Source organism: Psammomys obesus, unplaced genomic scaffold, assembly GCF_907164565.1.
Source record: "Psammomys obesus unplaced genomic scaffold, mPsaObe1.curated_primary_1811, whole genome shotgun sequence".
Lineage (NCBI taxonomy): Eukaryota > Metazoa > Chordata > Mammalia > Rodentia > Muridae > Psammomys > Psammomys obesus.
The window spans coordinates 24,422,881-24,448,531 of record NW_026590062.1 but is presented as its reverse complement, the minus strand read 5'-3'; the positions used below and the strand labels follow the sequence as shown (position 1 = coordinate 24,448,531).

The 25,651-nt window shown below is 41.1% G+C and overlaps 1 protein-coding gene across 1 annotated transcript in view; it reads right to left on the bottom strand.

The window, feature by feature from the left end:
* Positions 1-25,651, bottom strand: part of Slc35f4 (solute carrier family 35 member F4) — a 219,930-nt gene that overhangs the window by 21,911 nt on the left and 172,368 nt on the right. Inside the window, exons 2-3 of the mRNA XM_055606134.1 lie at positions 17,200-17,385; positions 8,913-9,210 (exon numbers count right to left, since the gene is read on the bottom strand). Of these exons, the coding sequence (XP_055462109.1) occupies positions 8,913-9,210; positions 17,200-17,385 (484 nt within the window). The remainder of the gene's footprint in view (positions 1-8,912; positions 9,211-17,199; positions 17,386-25,651) is intronic.

Sequence of the window (25,651 nt, the reverse complement as noted above, 5' to 3'; positions counted from 1 at the left end):
ATTCTGAACGTCTATGCCCCAAATACAAGGGCACCCACATTTGTGAAAGAAAAATTAATAAAGCTTAAACCACACATAGATCCCCACACATTAATAGTGAGAGACTTCAACACCCCACTCTCACCAAAGGCCAGGTCAATGAAACAAAAACTAAACAGAGAAATAATGATATGAACAGATGTTATGAATCAAATGGACCTAACAGACATCTACAGAACTTTTCACCCAAACACAAAAGAGTATACCTTCTTCTTAGCACCTTATGAACCTTCTCCAAAATTAACCACTTAATCAATCACAAAGCAAGCCTCAACAGATACAAAAAGATTGAAAGAATCCCTTGTATCCTGTCAGACCACCATGGACTAAAGCTGGACTTCAACAACAACAAATATAGCAAAAAAACCTACACACGCATGTAAACTGAACAATTCTCTACTGAATGACAGCTGGGTCAGAGAAGAAATAAAGGAAGAAATTAAGGCTTTCTAGAATTTAACGAAAAGGAAGGCACAACAAACCCAAATTTATGGACACAATGAAAGCAGTGCTAAGAGGAAAGTTCATAGCGCTAAGTGCCTTCATAAAGATATTTGAGGCATCTCATACAAGCAACTTAACGCTCACCTGACATCCCTAGGGGGGAAAAAAAGAAGCAGACACACCCAAGAGGAGCAGACAACTGGAAATAATCAAACTCAGGGCTGAAATAAAGAAAACAATTCAAAGAATCAATGAAACCAAGAGCTGGTTATTTGAGAAAATAAAAAAGATTAAAAAAAACAACAACAAACCCTTAGCCAAACTAACTAGAAAGCACAGAGACACTATCCAAATCAACAAAATCAGAAACAAAAAGGGGGACATAATGACAGACGCTGAGGAAATCCAAAGAATTCATTAGATCTTATTTCAAAAGCCTATACGCCACAATATTTGAAAATCTAAATGAAATGGACAATTTCCTCTTACTAAAGTTGAACCAAGATCAGGTAAATAAATTAAATAGACCTATATCAACTAAGGAAATAGAAGCAGTCATCAAAAGTCTCCCATTCAAAAAAAAAAAAAAAAAGCCCAGGGCCAGATGGTTTCAGCATGGAATTCTACCAGATCTTCAAAGAAGAGCTAATAACAATACTCTTCAAACTAACCCACAAAACAGAAACAGAAGGAACATTACCAAACTCATTCTATGAGGCCACAGTCACCTTGATATCTAAACTGTACAAAGACCCTCCCCCATAAAAAGAAAATTTCAGATCAATATTTCTATGAACATTGGCACAAAAATGCTCAATAAAATATTCACAAACTGAATCCAAAAACACATCAAAGATATCATCTATCATGACCAAGTAGGCTTCACTCCAGGCATAGAGGGGTGGTTCAGTATTCGGAAATCCAACAATGTAATTCACCATATAAATAAACTGAAAGAAAAAAAACTACACAATCATCTCCTTAGATCCCAAAAAAAGCATTTGACAAAATCCAGCATCCTTTCATGTTTGAAGTCTTGAAAAGATCATGGATACAAGGCACATACCTAAACATAGTAAAGGCAAAATACAGCAAGCCTATAGCCAACATCAAACTAAATGGTGAGAAACTTAAATCAATTCTACTGAAATCAGGGACAAGGCAAGGCTGCCCATTGTCTCCATATCTCTTCAACATAGTACTTGAAGTCCTAGCTAGAGCAATAAGACAACTAAAGGAGATCAAAGGGATAAAACAGAAAGGAAGAAGTCAAAGTATCACTATTTGCAGATAATATGATAGTACAGATGAGTGACCCGAAAAATTCTGCCAGGGAATCCTACAGCTGATAAATACCTTCAGCAAAAAGACTGGATACAAAATTAACAAAACAAAAAAAAAAAAAAAAAAAAAAAAAAAAAAAAAAAAAAAAAAAAAATCAGTAGCCCTCCTCTATAAAAAAGCCAAACAGGCTGAGAAAGAAATTAGGGAAACAACACTCTTTATATTAGCCACAAAAGACATAAAGTATCTTGATGTAACTCTAACTAAACAAGTGAAGGTTTTGTAAAAGTCTCCAAAGAAAAAACTGAAGAAGATATCAGAAGATAGAAAGATCTCCCGTGCTCATGTCTTGGCAGGATTAACATAGTAAAAATGGTCATGTTACCAAAAGCAATCTACAATTCAATGCAATTCTCATCAAATTACCAACACAATTCTTTACAGACCTTGAAAGAACAATTCTCAACTTCATATGGAAAAACAAAAATCCCAGAATAGCTAAAACAATCCTATACAATAAAAGATCTTCTAGAGGGATCTCCATCCCTGATCTCAAGCTATACTCTAGAGCAACAGTAGTAAAAACTGCATGGTACTGGCATAGTAACAGAATGGTGAATCAATGGAATTAAATCAAAGACCCAGAAATAAACCCACATACCTATAGAAAGCTGATTTTTTAACAAAGAAGCCAAAACCATACAATAGAAAAAAGATAGCATCTTCAACAAATGGTGCTGGTCTAACTGGATGTCTATGTATAGAAAAATGCAAATAGATCCATATTTATCACCCTGCACAAAATTAAGGTCCACATGGATCAAAGACCTCAGCATAAAACCAGATACACTTATTCTGTTAGAAGAAAAAGTGGGGACGAGCCTTGAACTCATTGACACAGTAGACAACTTCCTGAACATAATACCAACAGCAAAGGCTCTATGATCAACAATTAATTAATGGGACCTCATGAAACTGAAAAGCTTCAGTAAAGTAAAGGATACTGTCAACAGAACCAAACAACAACCTGCAAACTGGGAAAAGATCTTCATCAACTCTACATCTGACAAAGGGCTAATATCCAGAATATATAAAGAACTCAAGAAATTAAACACCAACAAATCAAATAATCAAAATAAAAAAAATGGGGTACAGAGCTAAACAGAGAATTTTCAAAAAGAAGAATATCAAATGGTGGAGAAACACTTAAAATGTTCAAAGTTCTTAGTCATCAGAGAAATGAAAATCAAAATTACTCTGAGTTTCCACTTTACACCCATCAGAATGGCTAAGATAAAAAACACAAGTGACAGTACATGCTGGAGAGGATGTGGAGAAAGGGGAACCCTCTTCCATTGCTGGTCAGAGTGCAGACTTGTATGTACTATCACTTTGGAAATCAATCTGGTGCTTTCTCAGAAAATTGGAAATAGTTCTACCTCAAGACCCAGCTATACCACTCCTGGGCATATACCCGAAAGATGCCTCACCATATGACAATGACGTTTGCTCACCTATGTTCATAGCAGCTTTATTTGCAATAGCCAGAATCTGAAAACAACCTAAATGTCCCTCAACTGAAGAATGGATACAGAAACTGTGGTACATTTACATAAAGGAATACTACTCAGCTATTAAAAACAAGAAAATCATGAAATAGGCAAATGAATGGAACTAAAAAAGATCATCCTGAGTGAGGTAACCAGAACCAGAAAAGCACTCATGGTATATACTCACTTATAAGCATATATTAGCCATATAATATAGTAGAAACACAATAAAATCTACAGACCAAAGAAGATAACAAGGAGGCCCATAGGGAGGATGCACCAATGCAGGAACATGCATGGAGCAGAACTAAACCCCTGCTCAGATGTAGCCCATGGCAGCTCAGTCTCCATGTGGGTTCTCTAGTAAGAGGAGCAGGGGCTGTCTTTGACATGAACTTGGTTACCTGTTCTTTGATCACTTCTCCCTGGTGGGGAGACCTTGCCAGCGCACAGAGTAGGAGGATACAGGCAGTCCTGATGAGACTTGATAGTCTAGGGTCAGATAGTAGGAGGAGGACTCTTCCTTTCAGTGAACTAGGGAAGGGAGTTGAGACAAGAGGAGATGAGGGAGCAGACTACAAACACTATATAAAGTGAATAAATTGTTAAAAAGTAAAAATAAAAATAAAATAAAGCATTATGTCCAAATTGCAAAGTCCCCAAAGACCACCAGGAGACTGATCATGTTGCAAAAACAAAGAGCCTTTATTTCGAGCTTAAGCTTGGACTTCAGTGGATCAGGGAGCCCTGAGCACTGCAAGCTGGGTTTTTATTATGGTTTGAGCAAGGAGCAGGACTTTCGGTTATGCGATCAGTTCACATTTAGCAGAAGCAAGCGTGGTGCTGATCTAGGGGACTGGGTGGCCTTCGTGGGGTGCCCAAGTAACAAGATGTGCCTAGGTAACAAAAAGTGCTAACAAAAAGTGCCCAGGTAACAACATCATTTTGACTACCTAAGCAAAGGTTTCAAACTAACTTTAAATTTGACTGGTTAAGTGTTTAGGGAATTTTCAAGGTAGTTACTAAATTATTGTTTCTGATTTTCAGGAAGTTTATTGAGTAATTGTATCTCATTTCCATGGGCTATAGTTTCATGTTCTGAGAAATAGAAACATGAGGAAAAGGTAACTGTGGACAAGTTACCAGGAAATAGAATCTCAGGCCTACAGTATCTTACAAAGCCTTTCATGGCAGCACAGCTGCTTGGGTCCTTCAAAAGAAACTCAGGTTGTACTTATGTTCAGTAAGTGCTATCCATTTTGGATGATTAATTTGAACTTAATATATGAAAATAGACAGTCACTGGCTTCAGTGAAATCTTTGATTTGTTTGATTTATGATTAAATTAGCTACTTATCTTTTGGTACCATTATAACAAAAATATTAAGACAGTAACATTATGGATGTGGAGACAGTGCCTATGCTACTGTGGGCTGAAAAGACTCTCTCGGGGAGTTTACTTTCATTGCAATCATGAAGTGGAACACATAGTATTTGCTAGACAATAATCATTTGCCAGCATGATATTTTTAAAAGGAATATAAATATCTTGTTCAATGCAACAATTTTCTAATATTTGGGCATATTTATAGTAGAATGCATTTTTATTACTTCAGACAGTACAAAGAGTAGTCCGGCTTTTACTGAAGAGAGACCGTTGTTCGGAAAGCACCTAACATACTCTAAGAGTTAGTTTCTAACTCTTCCATCTTACACACAGATAATACACACAGTTTCAGCTCGTGTGTGTGCGCATGCGTGTGCACAGACACACACACACACACAGACACACACACGCCACATAGAACCTTTTTCCCTCCAGGAATCCTGTCCTGTGAGTTGGCTTTCATGTGGGATAGATCCTCAAACTGAGGGTTTTCATAAAACAAAAATGAAATTTCCTCAAGGGAAGTTTTAACTTGACAGAGACATGACTTCAGTGAAGGGAATCAATACCCTAATGGCTAAGTCTTCGGTAAAGCATGCAGAAGTCTCAGCTATCACGCAGAAAAACTAATGGCCCTTTTGCAGCCTGGCAGCCCCTGGTGACGGTATGAGGCAGCTTTGTACAGAGGGCAAGTGGCTGTGTTTCCAGACTATCCCAGATGCAAGGTTTGTTCCTGACAGGGTAGAGCATCTGCCTGGCCAGAAAGCAGGAGGGAGTTGAGAGTCTCTGGTTTATAATTTTATCCACCACCAGTGGGTGCCTTTGTAAATACATCTTTACCAAAACACGCAAAGAAAACCATTTCTTCTTAGATGGCTTCTCTCTTCTTATCCTTGGCTCTGTGCCAGTTCTTACGTGGAGACCACAGTCACCAGATGAAAGTTTCAGGTAAAGCCATGGGGGTAGGGAAGGAACACAGGTCCATGGGCAAAGTGGCTGACAAGGCTGAGTGCGAGCAGAGGTTGTTCTCATTTAGCTGGTCATGTCTCCAGGTCCTTCTTTGTTCCCCCTTTTTGAACCCCCTCATGGCTCTCTGCCCATATGTAACTACTGTTGCAGACATTACAAGTCTTCCTCCAACCCTTTCCCTTCTACATTCTAGGTGACCCATGTAAAACTATATGCAATATAATTATTAGGTACTAAGAAACGTGAACACTCAAAGAATGTACATTTACAAAAGTCAATAAACAATGTGCTTCTCTTTGGGGTGATGGGAGCAAAATATCTAGATAAGAGGAATTGGCAGGTGGAAAATCTTGGGATGAAGCTAGAGGCCGGGGAAAAATAAATTAATTATGATCACCTGCATAGTATCAGCTATCTAGTTATTAAGCACTTTCTGTATGCCAAATGAGCATTTTCTGTATATCAAATGGCACTTTAGGGGTATTTCATTAGAGACTGCTGTATCTTTGACTTTAACTCATTCTTTCTGGAGATATCTTTTTTCCATTAATGATGCATCTTTATTAAAACTATAGCAAATCCTGTTTTCTCTGTAAATTTCAAATGTACCTGGGGCACATGAACTCTGGCAGAATTTAATTGGAACAACAGATTCATCAAAGTCCATGTCTAGGAGGACGTGTCTTCTCACCTAGATTTGTTACTTTATGGAACATTCCTTTGATGTTAGTGATAAGGAAAAAAAAAACCAATAAAATTCTTCCACGTTGCTCAGGAGAAAAAATAGTGAGAGATCTAGTGGTGTGGGGAAATTCTGCTTTCAGTCTTTTACACTACCTCATGTCCCTGGTTCAGGCTTGAAAGCTTCGGGAGCACCTTCATAGCAGATGTTGCTAATGAGTCTGCAGGGAAAAGAGATCAAAGATCTAAGAGTTTAGTTCTCATTGCTTTCACTAGAGAATAGTCCTCCCAGAGACAGTGTGCTCTGCTTCATAATAAAAGCCTTTTGAGTCCATTCCACAAACTGTCAGCCTTGCCCTATGCTGACAGGTGGAGGCATCTTGTCAGGGTACAGACTGCAAAGCTCAGAGTCAGTCCAATGCGAGGCATGTAGGGGAGATGCAGGTCGTTCCCCACGGCGCGGTTCAGCCTGCTGTAAATGTGTTCTCCTGGACAAAGTGGCATGGCTTGCTGTGCGGTGCTCTTAAGTTTTTAATTGTCTTTATCACAAGTGTATCTCATCCACAGGAGCTTCTGGGGAGAGCTCAGCTAGCACTCTATCTGGCACACACATCTACTTTTAAATATGACAGCTACAGTTTGAAAATCTGTAACTCTTTCATACTTCCTTGGTATATTAAAAGAAAAGAAAACAGCATCATTAAACAAACATCCTGCCCCAAGAAGATCTCTAATTACCATAACCGAATACGAGGTATGTTTAGCAATCACAAACAATTATGAAGCTTTTCTTAAAACAATATTGTTTTAGTTTCTTTTTGTTTTAATTAAAAAGTTAGATTTTTAAATTTTATTTTATGTGTATGATTATTTTGAGTGCATGTATGTACGTATACCAGGTGTGTGCGTGGTATCCAAGGAGACCAAAATGCCCTGGAAGTGAAGTTATGGGTGTCTGTAAGCCACCATGTGAGCACTGGAAACCAATCCCAGGTCCTCCGAAACAGCAACAAGCACTCTTAACCACTGATCCACCTCTCAGCCCCTCTTTTTGTTTCTTTAAATTGAATATTTACAGCTACATACAGAAAACTAGCTCACAGGGTGACTTCAATATTCCCTCACACTTCCAAATTGGTAGCAAGAAATAGAAGCTGCTTTAAAAATCTAATCTTAGAATGTGCCAATCATAATAGTCATTTTTTTTTTCTTGTTGAGCACAGAGGGAATAAAGAGGGGTTATTTGAGGTCCTATAACCTTTGCTGTCACTCTGCTGAAGATCAGGTGCTCTGACCTCCTGAGGATCCTGCAATGAGCATGGTTATTGGGGATGTTCCTTAGCTCTACATATTTCCTTTCTAGAAAAGAAACTCTGTGTGTGTGTGTGTGTGTGTGTGTGTGTGCATGTATGTGTGTGTGTGTGTGTGCATGGAGGTGTGTGTGTGTGTGTGTGTGTGCATGTATGTGTGTGGGTATGCACATTTGTGTGTTTCTTTGTCTCCATCTGTGTGTGGTGTATGTTTCTTTGTCTCTGTCTGTCTGCCTCTCTTTTTGTCTGTCTCTCTCTGTAAGTAAGTGTGTGTGTGGGGGGGCAGAAGACAATTTGGCTGTCACTGGCCAGTCCCCATCCACCTTGTTTTTTTTTTTGCATCAAGGCCTTTCATTGGCTCGGAGCTCACCAGGGAGGTTAGGATGCAGTCCTGTGAGCTCCAGGGGTCCTCTTGTCTCTACTTCCCCAGTGCTTGGATAAAAACATGCTCAACCATACTTAGAATTTTTTTTCTTCTCTTGTTTGTTCTGGGATAGAACTCAAATCCTCATCTTTGCAAGGCAAACCTTTTACCTGCTGTAGTCCACAGAAACAAAACAAAACAAAAACCAAAAACCAACCAACTAAACAAATCCAAAAATCAAGAAACTGTGACCCAAGCCTTGCCTCTGCCTTCCGGGAGTGCCGTACACAGGCTGTCACTAGCTCTGCAGGGCTCCGATCACTCCAGAGGGGACCTGGCTTAGTACCGAGCAAACACCAGAACCTCGAGACAAGTAGGCTAGCCTGCGCTGCACATATTTACCGAACAACACACCAGACTCACGTGTTTCACCAACAGAGATTGGAATCTCCTCACGTTGCTCAGAGCTAAGTCTCCCAGCTCAATAAACAAGGCAATTTCATCTGTTAAGGCACCAGAGTGTTGGAAATATTAAGCAAATATTAAGTTTTCATAACAGCAATGAACTTTATTAATATAGTTTTCCTCCCTTTAGAGTTTAAGACATTCGGAACACATGACCTTCAGAGACAAAAAAAAAAAAAAAAAAAAAAAAAAAAAAATCTGAATTCAAATCAGGGTCCTATCATACACCACTAACCTTGGACCAGATTTCAGCCTTTTTGAAAGAGATTGGAGATACTGACACCACCTGAAAAAGTATTTCTTACCATGGTGATGACACCCTAAGGCAAGGGATACAAGGTATTTATATCCCAAAGAGTGGAGACTATGCACCTCTACATGAGACCAGTTTCCTACAGATCATTCAACATGGAACCTACCTGAATTTTTTCATTGGCGACTGCTTTTCTTGAGCCGTGGCTAGATGGCCAGAATAATAGACTGGGAAAAACATAATGTTCCAGTTTGTTGAAAACCATGTCATGAAAAAGGGACAGTAAAAATTCTTGTAAGTAATTTTTACAATTTGTGTGGTTCCAACCCAAGATGATGACACTGACAAGATGATCAAGAGTCCCCAGATGGTCTTCAGAACCACCGACGCGCAGGACAGGCAGCGAGCCTTGGGTCTGCTCTCGAGGCTGCTGCTCTCAGGATGAGTCTGTGTCCCATCATCCCCTGGAAATGGAAGAGGAATACAGGTGTGGAGGAGCGGTAGGGAAGACAGCAATCAAACGTGTTGGCTCCTCTCAGATACACGTTACTGCTAGTCTGACGACCAGGCCAGCCAGAGTTTGTCTTTTCTGCCATCATCAGAAAAGCTCTCCCTTAAAAAAAATTTTTTTTGAGATTTCCTTATTTTTATTTTATAAGTGTGAAGGATTTGGATGTATGTCTGTGTAGCATCTGTGGCAGTGCTGCTGAGAGTTAGAAGAGGGTGTCTAATCCCCAGAACTGGAGTCACAGATCGTTGCAAGCCACCATGAGATGCTAGGAATGGCACCCACGTCCTCTGCATGATTGGGCAGAGCGCTTAACTGCTGAGCCACCTCTAGCACCCCTGCCCCCAACTCATTCTTTCCATGGACTTTGCTTTGCAGGATCCAGTGTGGATCTGGACCCCACCAAGAGGGAAAGATGCTCATCCATGTGGTGAATGTTACATACAAAGCAGTAGGCCTGCTTTGCCTTTAAGAGGGTTCTACACTTCAGCTTCTAACTCTACAAGAATGTATGCAGGTTTGCTGACCTCGCATTCCCACCCAGCCAAACCTTCAAGAGCCGTCCAGGGCTCTACCAGATCTCTTCCTCTTTCTGTCTGTCACTAAGCCAGAAACTCCCCCAATAGATTAAGCCGCTCTTCCAGCCTATGTGGAGGGGAGGAGCTCAGCTGAGCCAAAGCTGCCCTGTGTCCACCAACATGAAAGGTCAGTGAGAAGTAAATACTTGTCTTTATATTCTACTGACAGCTTTTAAAAATGGCACCACATGACTCTTAAACTGAAAGCAGTGTCTCCCAAGAACAGAGCAAATTCGATGATACAAAGTCATTTCCTGTCTTGTAACAAACTGTTCAGTGTGTTTCAGGAAACATAGTAGGTCTTGTCTGCATTTTAACTCTTATTAAGAACATTCAGTAGTATTTTTACCACATTAAAATAGTCAAAACCCTCTGGCGTTGATAGCCATCACCGCTCTTTCTCCTGATAGAAAATAAAATAAGTTAGAAATGAACTTGTATATGTCTCAGGGAACTAAAACGGAGGACAGTCTCCTAGATGAGATCCTATGAGGAAGCATCCCCCAGGAACACAGAACTGCCTGCAAGATTTTCTTATGTTTCTAGGAATGTATCTGACGTGCAAGGACTATGCTTGAGGGGAAGCAGGGTGGGGCTTTTCTCAAACAGCCTTTCTGGAGGATGCCTGACTGTGTTCCCACTGCTTGGTGAAAGAAAGCTGACTCCCTTCCGTACACCTGGGGTTACAACCTTTACCGGGCTAAGGCTTTATGAATTGAAATGTGAACACAGCAATCACTATGGAATTTCTTCGTCTTATAAGTAGTGCTGAATTCTTGGGGTCTTGGGTAACAGTAGGTGAAAAGGGCCATTTTCTGACTTATTCAATAAACTCTTTGGAGACTCTTAGATCTAGTTCTTTCCTTGAGTCTCGGCGGGGGTCAGGATGGGTTAAAAAGTGAAAGACTTGAGTTTGCAGTGTGGGAAAAGATACTGACGCAAGATTGAGTTCCTACAAAGATGACTCCATAGAAGAGCCTCGAATGTGGCCGGGAGGTACGCCCCTAACGCAGAGACACTGAAATGAAACAGGCAGGGGGTTTAGCTCGCTCCCTTGACTATGCCTGGATATTATCTGCTCTCCATAACAGGACTACAAATGTCCTGTGATTTATGCAGAGTTCTAGGGTATTGCCCACTTTTTTTCTAGCCGATTTAATGTGTCTGGTTTTATGTTAAGGTCTTTGATCCACTTGGACTTCAGTTTTGTGCAGGGCGATAAGTATGGATCTATTTTCATTTTTATACATGTAGACATCCAGTTGGACCAGCACCATTTGTTGAAGATACTATATTTTTTCCGGGTTTTGGCATCTTTGTCAAAAATCAGGTGTCCATAAGTGTGTGGGTTTATTTCTGGGTCTTGTGTTTGGTTCCATTGATCCACCATTCTGTTTCTATGCCAGTACCATGCAGTTTTTATAACTGTTGCTCTATAGTACAGCTTGAGATCAGGGATGGAGATACCTCCAGAAGATGTTTTTTTTTAGAGGATTGTTTTAGCAATTCTGGGTTTCTTGTTATTCCATACGAAGTTGAGAATTTTTCTTTCCAGGTCTGTAAAGAATTGTCTTGGCAATTTGATGGGAATTGCATTAAATCTGTAGATTGCTTTTGGTAAAATGGCCATTTTTACTACATTAATCCTTCCAAGCCATGAGCATGGGAGATCTTTCCATCTTCTCATATCTTCTTCTAATTCTTTCTTCAGAGACTTGAAATTTTTTTCATACAAGTCTTTGACTTGCTTGGTTAGGGTTACACCAAGGTACTTTATGTCATTTGTGGCTATTGTGAAGGGTGTTTTCCTAATTTCTTTCTCAGCCCTTTTGTCTTTTGTATACAGGAGTGCTACTGATTTTTTTGAGTTAATTTTGTATCTGGCCACTTTGCTGAAGGTGTTTATCAGCTGTAGGAGTTCCCTGGTAGAGTTTTTGGGGTCACTCATGTATACTATCATATCATCTGCAAATAGTGATAATTTGACTTCTTCCTTTCCAATCTGTATCCCCTTGATCTCCTTCAACTGTCTTATTGCTCTAGCAAGGACTTCCAGCACTATGTTGAAGAGATATGGAGAGAGTGGGCAGCCTTGTCTTGTCCCTGATTTCAGGGGGATTGCTTTAAGTTTCTCTCCGTTCAGTTTGATGTTGGCTACAGGCTTGCTGTATATCTCCTTTCGTATGTTTAGATATGTGCCTTGTATCCCTGATCTCTCCAATACTTTAAACATGAATGGATGTTGGATTTTGTCAAATGCTTTTTCAGCATCTAGGGAGATTATCATGTGTTTTTTTTTCTTTCAGTTTGTTAATATGGTGGATCACATTGATGGATTTCCGTATATTGAACCACCCCTGCATACCTGGGATGAAGCCTACTTGGTCATAGTGGATAATATCTTTGATGTGTTCTTGGATTTGGTTTGCGAGTATTTTATTTAGTATTTTTGCATCAATGTTCATGAGGGAGATTGGCCTGAAATTCTCTTTCTTTGTTGAGTCTTTGTTAGGTTTAGGTACCAAGGTGACTGTGGCTTCATAGAATGAGTTTTGTAATGTTCCTTCTGTTTCTATTTTGTTGAATAGTTTGAAGAGAATTGGAGTTAGTTCTTCTTTGAAGGTCTGGTAGAATTCTGCGCTGAAACCATCTGGTCCTGGGCTTTTTTTGGATGGGAGACTTTTAATGACCGCTTCTATTTCTTTGGGGGATATAGGACTGTTTAATTGATTTACCTGGTTCTGATTCAGCTTTGGTAAGTCAAATCAATCAAGAAAATTGTCCATTTCATTTAGATTTTCAAATTTTGTGGCATATAGACTTTTGAAGTAAGTCCTAATGATTGTTTGGATTTCCTCAGTGTCTGTAGTTCTGTCCCCCTTTTCATTTCTGATTTTGTTGATTTGGGTGGTGTCTCTCTGCCTTTTAGCTAGCTTGGCTAAGGGTTTGTCGATCTTGTTGATTTTCTCAAAGAACCAGCTCTTGGTTTCATTGATTCTTTGAATTGTTTTATTTGTTTCTAATTGATTGATTTCAGCCCTGAGTTTGATTATTTCCAGCCGTCTACTCCTTTTTGGTGTGTCTGCTTCTTCTTTTTCTAGGGTTTTTAAGTGGGCCATTAAGTTGCTTGAATGAGCTGTCTCGAATTTCTTCTGGAAGGCATGATATCCGTCCAGGCCCTTCTAGCTTTCATAGTCTCTGTTGAAAAGTCAGGTGTGATTCTAACGGGTTTGCCATTATATGTTACTTGGCCTTTTTCCCTTGCAGCTTTTAGCATTTTTTCTTTGTTCTGTATACTTACTGTTTTGATTATTATGTGGCGGGAGGATTTTCTTTTCTGGTCAAATTTGTTGGGTGTTCTGTAGGCTTCATGTATTCTAATTGGCCTCTGCTATAACTTGGGGAAATTTTCTTCAATGATTTTGTTGAAAATATTTTCTGGGCCTTGGAGAAGGGAGTCTTCTTTTTCCTCTATATTTATTATTCTTAGGTTTTGTCTTTTCATATTGTCTTGGATTTCTTGGACGGTCTGTGTCAGGATTTTTTTGGATTTAACATTTTCTTTGACAGATACATCGATTTCTTCCATTGTATCTTCTACACCTGAGATTCTTTCTTTCATTTCTTGTAGTCTGTTGGTTATGCTTACCTCTGTAGTTCCTGTTTTCTTCCCTGAATTCTTCCTTTCCATTATTTCCTTCACTTGTGTTTTCTTCAATTTTTTCAGTTCTATCTTCAGGTCTTGAGTTGTTTTGTTTACTTCCTTCACCTGTCTGATTGTATTTTCCTGTTTTTTTTTTTTTTAGTTCTCTGTTTCTTTTACTTCTTTCAGTGATTTAATTATTTCTTCTCTGAAGGCTGCAATCTGTTTGGCTGCATCTTCCTGTAATTCTTCTCGGATGGCCATAATCTGCTTGTCTTTATCTTCCTCCATTTCTTTACGGATAGCCATGATCTGTTTGGTTTTCTCTAATTCTTTACGTATTTTATTTGTTTCCTCTATTATCATCTTCATCAGCATAGATGTAAGGTCATCTTTTTGATTTTCTATTATGCTGTGTTGTCCAGGGCTGTTCGCCCTTGGATGGCTGGGTTCTGGAGATGCCATATTGCTCTGTCTTTTGTTGGTTGAACTTTTACGCTGACTTCTATCCATTGGGCTGTTTTATGTGTTGGCTGCTAGTTTCTGTGCTTCCTGGAGTCCTGAGGTAGGGAGAATCCCCTTGGCTGGAAGATGATTTTTCCTGAAGGAGTCCTCCTCTGCTTTTTTGTATGGTCACTGTATGGCCAGTGTTTCTCAGGAATTGCCACTGCTCACTTCAGGTGTATAGATCTGAGTAGTAACTGTGGTCTTTGTTAGGCAGGGGGGCTCTCCTCTTACCCATAGAAGTTCTCAAGACAGCTGCCCCACTGCTGGGTTTTTCGTTATAAATTTAGTGAGCTGCTGCTGTTGTTACAGTTTTCCAGGTACACTCCTCTTGAAGAACCTGCTGATTCCCTAGCTGTGGGGTTTTCTCCCAACAGGGAAACTCAGTCTGTTATCCTGGGGTGCACAGTTCGGTCCGGGAAAGTGAGAGGAGCACCCCGCAAGTCTCTGGGCCAGAGGCTGAGTGCTCCGCTCTGGGCCTGGAGAATGTGCACCTAGGTTGAGTTGGTGCCTGGGGGTGCCACTCTGGTCTGGAGGCTGGTAACTGAGGGCTCCACGCTGGTCTGAAGGCTGGGTGCCTCACTCTGGACTGGAAGCTGTGTGTCCCTGTCTGGGATGGTGGCTACAGGCACTGCTCTGGTCCAAACACTGTGGGTGCAGTCCTCTTGAAGGACCAGGGATTCCCACAGTTTTGTCAGTCTAGCTAGGGATAACTGGTTGATCCTTGGCACAGTATCTGAGGGCTGCTGTAATGGCTCTCTGGCTTTTGTAGGTCTGAGGATGCAGCTGTGAGCCCCAGTGCCCTAGGGGTACTCAATAATGGTGGCTGAGCACAGTGCTCCTGCCTGCAGTAGAAGGCTAGAGCCTAGAGTCTGCGTGAATCCAGAAAGTCTTTTGGTGCTGGGTGTCCTGAGCATTAGACCTGATGATCCCCCCTGCTGTGGGCTTTCCTCCTGCCAGGGACACCCAGTCTTTGCTTTGGGGACCGCTGTTCTGTCTGGGTGGCGAGTAGAACCCACTGGCACAGATGCCCGCCCGTGGCTCCGCCTTTCTGGCCTTTGGGAGCCTGGGCGTCTGCCTAAACTGGATAATTTTCTGGAGACATTTTTGAGCTTGGGGTGTTTGCTGAGTGCTCTGAGATCAGACCAGCCATTTCCCTCCCTGTGGGTTTGCACCCGACAGTGAAACTCAGTCTCTGGTGCTCTGGGGTGGGCCCACAGTTCTATCTGAGGTGGCAAATCAGGCGCACAGGCAGGGCTCTGCCCTGGGCCTGGGTCCCTGGCTCTGGCTCTGGGCTGGCTCCTGGGGCACTCGCGGAACCTGAGTCTTTTCCAGGGGATGTCTGGGTGACCTGAGGTCGATCCCAATCGTTTCCTGCTCCGTGGGGTTATCTCTCGACTGGGAAATCCAGTCTGTGATGTTGTGGGCCCACAGTTCAGTCTGGGACAGTGACCAGATCACGCTGGCGCGTGGCTCTGTGCTGGCAACCAAGCGCCTGGTGGAACTGGGATCTCTTCCGTGGTTTAGTTGGGTGAGTTAAAGCTGATTGAATCCTCCACCGTGGGGTATCCTCTCACCTGGGAAACACAATCACTTGTGTTTTTTGGCCCCGAGTTCTGATTGCTGGTCTCTGTGCCAATCCTGCTGTGCTGCTGCTGCTCAGAATGAGAGTCCTCCCAGTGCCGCCATCTTGCCCCACCCCTTCGTTTTCTCTTTTTAACTAGCCAGGTATGTTTTTTGTTTTTTTTACACTTACTTGTTTTATTTTTTAATTTTAATTTATATATACTTAATTATTATAATTTATTCACTTTGTATCCCCGATGCAGCACCCTCCCTCATCCCCTCCTATTCCCACCCACTCTCCCTCTTCTCCCCCTATGCCCTTTCCCTAGTCCCCTGATAGGTGAGGACGTCCTTCCCTTCTATCTGACCCTAGTCTATCAGGTCTCATCAGGACTGTCTGCATCAGCTTCCTCTGTGGCTTGGCATGGCTGCAGCCCCCAAAAGGAGGTGATCAAAGAGCTGAGTTCATGTTAGAGATAGTCCCTGTACCCCTTACTAGGGAACCCACTTAGAAGTTGAACAGTTTATGTGCTTCCTTTGAACAGAGAGTCTAGGTCTTCTCCATGCAAGGTCCTTAGTTGGAGTATCGGTCTCTGCAGGGCCTCCTGGGCCCAGGTATTTTTAGCCAGTTATTTTGAATGATACATTCTTCATTGTGTTTAATGCTTTTTGAAATTTGAAAGAGATTTTGGCATATGGCCAGCCAAGCTGAACAATCAGATAGAGGTTTTTGAATGCAGACAGAAGAGGAACAGAGGGGTTGATCATGGAAGAACTTCAATAGAGTACCTGACATTGGACAAGGAGGGGAACACACTAGCCAGGAAAGACCTTGCAGTGTTGGTAACTGGTGAACTAAATCTCATAGACTGGAGAGGGAACTGTTACTTAGAACACAGTTTTTCTTTTTTCTTTCTGGGAAGGCATATGTCTGGTCATTTGATGAGAAGATAGAAAGTGAATATGAACTTGAGTCTTTAGAATATTCATTGAGAAAGGAAATAAGGTGTCCAAAACTAAAAAGTCATAGTCTTTAGCAGCAACTGACAAATCTAGCTGCATCTAGAGAGTCATACCCATAGAGCTCATGGGTGTGGCTGAGATCCACCTAGAGACCAGTAACCCAAGAGTTGGCAAGTGGTCCAGTGTAGGTGAGGAAAGACGGAAGATATCATGTGATCAGAAACCGCTGATCCGTTAAGTGCCACACAGAAGACTGCATGGGTGTTGGGGACTTGCAGTCATGAGAAAAGCAAAAGCGTGGTCTGATTTTGCTGATGTTTTCCTTTTTTTTTAGACAGACACAGAATGTTATCCCTGAATTCCACGGCTGAGCTAAAAGGTGTGGGCTTTGGCACCCGAAGACAAGAAAATGAGCTACCTTGTAAGTTTCGTCAGAGGTCATTAACTGACTATGTTGTAAACATTTTCAACAATAGATCTTGGAGTTTGGTTCTCTAAGACACTGTCTATTCCTAATAAACTACATCTCCCTATGTCCCAACTTCTTCCTCTCCCCATTTGATATATCATCTCTGCACTCACTCAAAAGAGTCCAAGAAACATTTCTACCTTCTGTGTCCAAGGCAATGTCTTTCCTGGCTATCGAGAAGGCTAAGAAGCATTGCCGTTTAAGAGCAGGTCTCCCACATACCTGTTCTGCTCTGTCTCTCGACTCTGTGTCCACAAACTCCAGAGGATCCTCGGCTCTGAAGTTCAAGAATAGGAGCAGAAGAATCTTCAGTGACCGACAGAGGGGAGAGTTGCCTGCTGATGCTGCTGTGTGAACCGGGGCAGTTGGATCCTGGTTTGCATCGAGTAACTGATGATCGGGAGGTACCTGGAAAGACAAAGTGCCCACCAGTTTGAGAATGTCTGAGCAGAAGTGACTTCAATGTTCTTGGCAGGCAAGTTCATGACCAAGACAGTCTCAATGAACTCCTCAGAGAAGGAAACACACGTAGGCAGGCTCCTTTTTTGACAGATAACTAAAGGTGAATATTAGAAGATGATGCTTGGGTGGAAACTTGCATTTTGTATTAAGACTGTCAACACAGCCAAACAGTTTACTTAAGAAAATCATGGCATTGTGCTACATCTGCTTTTACCCCTTTTTCTCTTTAAGTGGCACAGCTGCCAACAACACCTTCTATCAAGGCTCACTAGATGCTTTTCTACAAGTTGGACTGCTAAAGCCCATTTTTATCCGTTGTGTTTATCCAGTGTGGTGCACAAACCTCAGCCTCCGGGGATCTGCTCCACAATATCTCATGCCTCTTCTGATTAATGTTCCATGTATCCCCAGCACAGCACGAGCTTCATGGGCCAGTGATCAGCACATCTGTGTCAGAGCTGCAGCAGAGCCCTTGACTCTCTCACCCCAAATGGTGCCTTGGGCAACGTTACGAGGTAAATGTTGGTACAGTGCTATTGACCAGACTTTGGCCTTCATTTGAACCCCACTCATTTTATCACTAATGTATTCCAGGATGCCATGTTCCATCCAACCACCTGTGGTCTGCTTTGGTTTCTCATTTTCCCTAGTTTTAAATAATTTTGAATTTGAGGGGTGACAATAAATTGTTTCATGGAATTTCCCTCAAGTGAGATCTGACCTGTGTTTTTCACATGATATTGTTGGGGCTATGGGATTGAGACACAGTGGAAAGATGGAGTATCTTTTTGGTATCAGTCATGCATGTTACCAGTTTGTCGTTGGTGATGGTGCCACATGGCTGAGATAGGATTTTCTAGGTTTCTTTATTTTTTCTTAAACAGAAAACATTTCTTTTTAATGTTTTGTTTATTTATTTTATGTGTTGAGGTGTTTTGGCTTCATGTGTGTTTATGTACCACACAGATGCCTAGTGCCTGCATCAACGAGAAAAGGGTACTGGAGCCCATGGAACTGGAGTTAGATATAGTTGTTGTGAGCTGCTGTGTGGATACTGGGAATCGAACCCAGGTCCTCTGGACAAACCATCAATGCTCTTAAATGTTAAATGTTAAACCATCTCCCCTTCCCCAATTTGTTAGGATTTTCGCTCTCTTTTCTTGTGCTTGATTTCATAGGTAGTAACTAAGTCCTGTCACATTATGGGATATAAGACAGAGGGTTTAAGTCACCTTGACTATTTGAAATTCTTTTATTCTCTCATTAACTTAGTCAATAATTTATGATTGTATGGACTGATACATGACTCAGACTTTGAGTAATGATCAAACCTGCATTGTTGACTTTTTCTCAAACTGCTCAAGACGAGCTTTCAAGTCTTATTGACATAACCTCATTACATTGCTTATTTTTCTTTATTATTATTTACAATTTATTTGCTTTGTATCCTAGTTGTAGACCCCTCTGTCATCTCCTCCCAGTCCTACCTTCCCTCCGTCTTTCTCCCCTCTCCCTCTCCTATAGTCCACTGATAGGGGAAGTCCTTCTCCCCTACTGTATGACCCTAGCCTATCAGGTCATATCAGGACTGCCTAGATTCTCTTCCTCTGTGGGCTGGCTAGGTCACCCCACCAGGGAGAAGTGATCAAGGAGCAGGCAACTGACTTAATATCAGAGACTGTCTCTTCTTTCCTTACTAGGGAGCCCACGTCGAGACTAAGCTGCCTATGGGCTACATCTGGGCAGGGAATCTAGGTCCTCTCTATGCACCATCTTTGGTTGATGCATCAGTCTCTGCAGGACAGAACAGCAAGAGCTCAGGCTCTAAGGTCAACAATCAATAAATGGGACCTCATGAAACTGAAAAGCTTCTGTAAGGCAAAGGACACTATCAATAGAACAAAATGGCAGTCTAGAGGTTGGGAAAAGATCTTCACAAACCCTACATCTAACAGAGGGCTAATATCCAGAATATATAAAGAACTCAAGAAATTAAACACCATCAAACCAAGTACAATTAAAAATGGTGTACAGAAAATTCTCAACAGAGGAATATAGAATGGTGGAAAAACACTTGAAATGTTCAATGTCCTTAGTCATCAGGGAAATGCAAATCAAAATGACTCTGAGATTCCACCTCACACCCATCAGATCAAAAACTCAAGTGACAACACATGCTGGAGAGGGTGTAGAGAAAGGGAAACACTCCTCCATTGCTGGTGGGAATGTCAACTTGTAAAATCACTTTGGAAATCAATCTGGTGCTTTCTCAGAAAACTGGGAACAGTGTTACCTCAAGACCCAGCCATACTGCTCCTGGGCATATACCCGAAAGATGCTCAAACATACAAGAACATTTGCTCAACTATGTTCAGAGCAGCTTTATTCATAATAGCCAGAACCTGGAAACAACCTAGATGTCCCTCAACCAAAGAATGCATATAGAAATTGTGGCACATTTACATTGCTTACTTTTAAGTTCTTTACCTCTGAGTACTACAAGATTCTCTCTCTGGGCTTGCCATTTATTTTTATGCCCCTCTTTTAGAATGGATCCTTATTTATTTAAAGAATGGTGTTTAGCAACCAGTGTCTTAGTGTGAACGAGTTCATTGTTATTGGGGTTCCTCTGACTCTGAGTCCTCACTTGTCAGAGCTAGAAAATATGTATACATATGTCAAGTTAAAAACATGTGTATGCATATGTATATGTGGTCCTAGTCTTCCATGTATACATACCCTGTAGTTTATATGATTTTTTTTAAAATCTGGGTAAGATGTTCAATTCCCAGTGTGACCGTAAACAGCAATTGCTTATGATCTACCAAGTTAATACAGAGTATGAGAATCAACTTAGACACATACATACCAAGGCAGGTATGCAGCTCTCTTCATTCTTTGGATCTTTGTATTTGCTCTCCATGGAAAGGCATGAGTGCCCTTATTAGCAGTGGGGAGCAGAACATCATTATCTTTGTGCCGTGGCAACCTTGTCTAGATGTGGTTGTTCTAAGATGGTAGAAAATGTCTAATGAAAACTGGAATCTTGAACTATCTATCAGTGACATCCTTGTTTAATTTGGCTTTGGATTTATCATGGCCTATATTAGGCTGATAACCATGCAAACGGTCAGACTCACAGCTGGGGAGTAGCGGTATCAAGGAAGAGGGAAGCTTGCATTCTTCAGCTCTCAAGGGCTAACAAGAACTAATGACAAGTGTGTAAGTACACCCTTAACTCAGTGTTCATTCTGTCATCCAGTGAGATCCACCCATTTTATCTTATGTTCTTTCCCTCCTTTTTTCTTAAGCCTGGAAGAATGAATAGTGATATCGAAAGATTCAGTCAGCTGCATCGTCTATTACTAAGTGTCTCAAGTTGACCTGACTAAAGTACATTCTTCAACAATGAATTTAGAATGTAGAGACACTCAAGAATCCACAAAAGTGTCAGTCACACACTGGTGCCTCTACTTAAAGCAATACCACATGTTAAGAATATCTGGGGTCTTATTTTCATATCCAAAATGTTCCCTGAACATTGCATAGAGATGTTTCTAATTGGACAGTGTCAGTTCAGGGTCAAGAGACTGAGATTCACATATTCTCAATGATGGAAGCATTTCTAAAATGGGTTGATTCACAGATACTCTGAAGGTCTTTCAAAATCAAGTCTTGCTTCTATGAGGTGTGCCACTTGAGCACCTTTTAGGTTAATACAGGATTTCCTTTTGTGGTTACCCAGAATTTTAGATGGGAAGGAGAAAGTCTAGAAATATTCTGGGCTGCAAGTTAAGATGGGGTTGAGGCCATGACTCCTAAAGCTGGCAACTTATTTATAGGTATCATAGGGAAGTGTTGAAATTTGTGTTGAGATCAAACTCAGAGTCTTGTGCATCCTAAGCAAATACTCCACAACTGAGCTACACCGCAGCCTGCAAGCAACAGATTTGTAACTCACATAAGTGATTTCTCTTTCTTCATTGTTTTTATTGGAAACACTAGATTCTGGCATCTTCGGTGGATGATTCTTCTAACAAACTCTTTCAAATAACGTTTTAATGAAAGCAACTGAGATTTTTGAATACTTTTTGATGGATGGAAGAGCTGTGTGTGATATTTTTCATGATGATGTTAGAGTCAACAAAAAACCCTGAAAACAGAAATAGAATTCTAGACTTTATGTTAGTTGGCAGTCATAATTATCTGATTTCTTTTCTCATAGAAACACATAATGATTCAACAAAACAGTAGGTAGAAAGCTGTATTTCAATAAAAGAATCATTTGTGTGCTAGCGAGCTGTTTAAGCTGCAAACCGCCTTTGTGGACGACCAAATTCAGTTCCCAGCGCCCAGGTTGGGCAGCTCACACTGCTTGTATGGATCTCTAGCTCCAGGGACTCCACACCCTCTGCTGATCTCTGTAGGCACCAGCACACATCAATACACACACTCCAGCACACATGCACATATAACTAAAAACAAATCTTAAAAAGTAATTTGTGTTGAGTTTCATGGACAGAAAATATTCGACTGTAGTAGGATTCCTGTCATCAGGATTGGCTGGTGTTTAAGAAAACTTTAATGAGGTTTGCCTGAGGGTTCCCTGTTCTTTGGTAAGCATTAGAGTTATTGAAAGAGTTGTTTTTTTGGGTGGTCCACACAGTAATGATACAACTTCCCATTTTGATCTGTTGTATTTATGTATTTATTTATTTACTATTTATACTCGTGGTGCTGGCAATCCCCTGGGCACAGCAAGCCAATACTTTACCTGTGAGCCACAGTCCCAGATCTGTGTTCTTCAAGAAATCAAAACATCCCAGCCCCAGAGCCATACATTATGCTTGTTTTGTGCTCTGGACCTCTTATAACTGGCAATTTTTATTCATCTTATTATTATTTTTCTAACATAATATTTTATTGATTATTCATTTTATAAATAAATATTTGTTAAAACACTTGCTGTTTATATCATTGTCTGTATTTTTGTAGATCTTACATGTTTTATATTTAAGAAATTTAAAAATGTTTTGAATATTTCTTTTTATTTCCTTTTTTATTGGTGCATTGATGTTTTGCTTACATGTATGTCTGTGTGAAGATGTTGGATCCTCTGGAGCTGGAGTTACAGACAGTTGTGAGTTGTCATGTGGGTGCTGGGAATTGAACCAGAGTCCTCTGGAAGAGCAGCCAATGCTCTTAATCTCTGAGCCATCTCTTCAGCCCATTTTTCTTTAGACTTGTTAACTATCTTATTCCAAAAGATAAGTGTCTAACTGAAAAGCTAGGTTTTCAAGATTTGTATTTGAAAGATTTGGGTAGTTACACACACACACACACACACACACACACACAAAAAAAAGAACCTTTACAATTTTTAATTAATTTTTATTTGCTTAAAATCTGTACACAGAAGAAAACCCAATAGCATACTCCTTTTATATACACCTCATGCTTTAAATGTGCTTACTTATTCTGTCTAGAATATGATGTATCCTGTGCATCTACCATTGATTTTAATACCAAAGAGATAGCTCTTCAACTGGTTTTTATGACATAAAAATCATTGCTTAACACCTACTATGTGCCGGGAAGCTTCAGATACATGATCTCCTGGTGTTTCAACAACACTGCAGGATAGATTTCACTATCCCCACTTTACAGATGGGGACAGGCAATCTCTAACAGCCCAGGCAAAAATTAGTGCTTAGTCAAAAAGCATAGTTCTCTAGCATAGTTTCCACGTCAGCAAATCAGTTTTATTAACCCACTTGTATACATGAGAAGCTGGTGATTTTATTGGAAAGATGACTTGAGATATTTTCTGCCTGGGTGTTTTATATCTCAGACATTGGTAAAAGAAGGAAGAGTTTGGGTAGGAAGAAAGCTTAAAAGATCGGCCCACACGGGTCAGGTCTGGATTCCCACAAGCTCAGCTTGCGTCTGTGAATTGCCTGCTTGCTTTGCTTTAGGCGACACACTGTCTTTCTTTCATAGTGACCAAGCCTCTGATTCCCCTCCTCTGAAGTCATGATTTCCTTGTAACCTAAATGAGGTTGCTCACTTACACACAGGGACACAGGTGAAGGGACCTTCAGTTCCTTCATGCCTTACAACCACCCTCATGCCATGTCAGCATTGCCCACCAACCTTGGGAAACACGGAAATCCTGGCTCCAGAAAACCTTTGCTTACACATTCCTCCCTGGAGCTTTTCTAAAACACATTCCCTTTCAAATGGCCCTGTTGAATTTCTTGGTTGGCAGATTTGAGAGAACATTAATAAAGGAGCCTCATCATTCATTATTGAGCCAAACCTGTTTTGAGAGAAACCTGTGGCTTTTGGACAGCTTTTGTGATGACTTGGTCATCACTGAGATTGTGACCTAATGTGGGTATAGCTGTGCCATAGCTCTCTGCTAAATGCAGGGGAGGAAAATAAGGCACGGTGCTTGCCCTCGTTTTGTTATGGTCCAGGAGGGGAAAAGCCAATTACAGAAGCAATTTTTGTAAAGTGAGCTAAATGCCAAGTGGGTGGAAAAGCTAGTCTTCGGGAGCCAGCTCATGGCACAGTCCCTTGCCAATGCTAATGGTCCACAAATACCTTCTCCTTTAGGACCTGGGCTTTTAAGCAAGAAGCTTATGTATCAGTTCACAAAAATATTTATGCCTTTCTAATGAGCAGGAGAAAAAAAGGACAGACACGCCCGCTAGGGGAAGAGCTAATGCTGTTCACACACACATCAGTCACCCGAGGAGGAAGGCCAGACCGAAGCTGGCAGAGGCAGCTGCCTAGGCAGTTCTGTGGGTTAAACCACAATAGAAATAGAACTGTTTCACAGATCTGCCACCAAGAACACCAGGAAAAGCTAAACAACCAGCATCACGCCATATTTATAAACCTACACATACCAGGTGGGTGGGCAGAATTAGCCCTTTAACCCAAAGTCACTTGACAAGTCTTCTGCTGGCATACATAGAAACTCTGTCTTAGTTTCAGTTTCTGTGGCTACAATAAAATACATAGGCAAAAAGAACTTAGGAGAACAGGTTGTTTGAGCTCTGTGTCCTAGGTCACAGCCCATGGCAAGGAAGTCAAGTCAGTAGGTGCTTGGAGCAGCTGGCCACATTACATCCATGGTTGGAAGAAGGCAACATTGAATGTACACTTGCACACTTGGGTTGGTTTCTTCACGTCAAACGGTCTAGAATACCTTGCCCATGGAACGGACCTGCCACAATTAAGATCGGTCTTTCCATATCAATCAACAATGTAATCAAGATAAACCACCACAGGCCTGTTTGGAAGACTGTCTCCAATGCAGTTTGAGTTTTGTCAAGTGACAATACTCACAAGAATCTTCCCCATCTAGTGAAATCCCATTTTCCTACCCAAAAAGATCTCAAGGCCTGATATCAACCCTCTGCATCCAGCGTCCACTACAGATGTGTCACAACAAGTCATCCTGTCCAATTATTCCATTTTTGTCCACTTACCACATTGCCTGGCAGTCATCCAGGAACTTAATCTGATCATTCTATTTCCGTGTTAAGTCCATCCAAATGGCAGTAGGGGATTATCTTGGTTATAACATTATTATTTGATGTGGGGAAACACATCTTAATTGTGGGCAGGTTCATTTCTTTTCTTCTTCTTCTTCTTCTTCTTCTTCTTCTTCTTCTTCTTCTTATTATTATTATTATTATTATTATTATTATTATTATCATTTATTACAATTTATTCAATTTGTATCCCAGCTGTGGCCCCCTCCCTTGTCTCTTCCCAATCCCACACTACCTCCCTCTTCTCCCCCTACGACCCTCCTCTAGTCAGGTTCATTTCTTAAGCACAGTCTAGGGACAAGGCTTAGTGGTAAGGTACTTGCCTTACACAATTGAGGGCCTGTGTTTGCATCTCTGGAACACACATGGAAAGCTGGTATGGTGGTGTGTGTCTATAATCTTAGAGAATGAAGGAGGGGATATGGAGAAAGGCAGATCCCTAGAAGCTAGCTAGCCCAGCTTACTTGGTAAAGTTCTAGGCCAATCAGAACTCCAATTTTAAGCAAATGTGGAAGGCATATGAAGACCAACACCTGAGCTTGCCTTCTGATTTACACACCTGTACTGTGCCCACATGAACCTGTACCCACATGGATAAACACACACACACACACACACACACACACACACACACACACACACACACA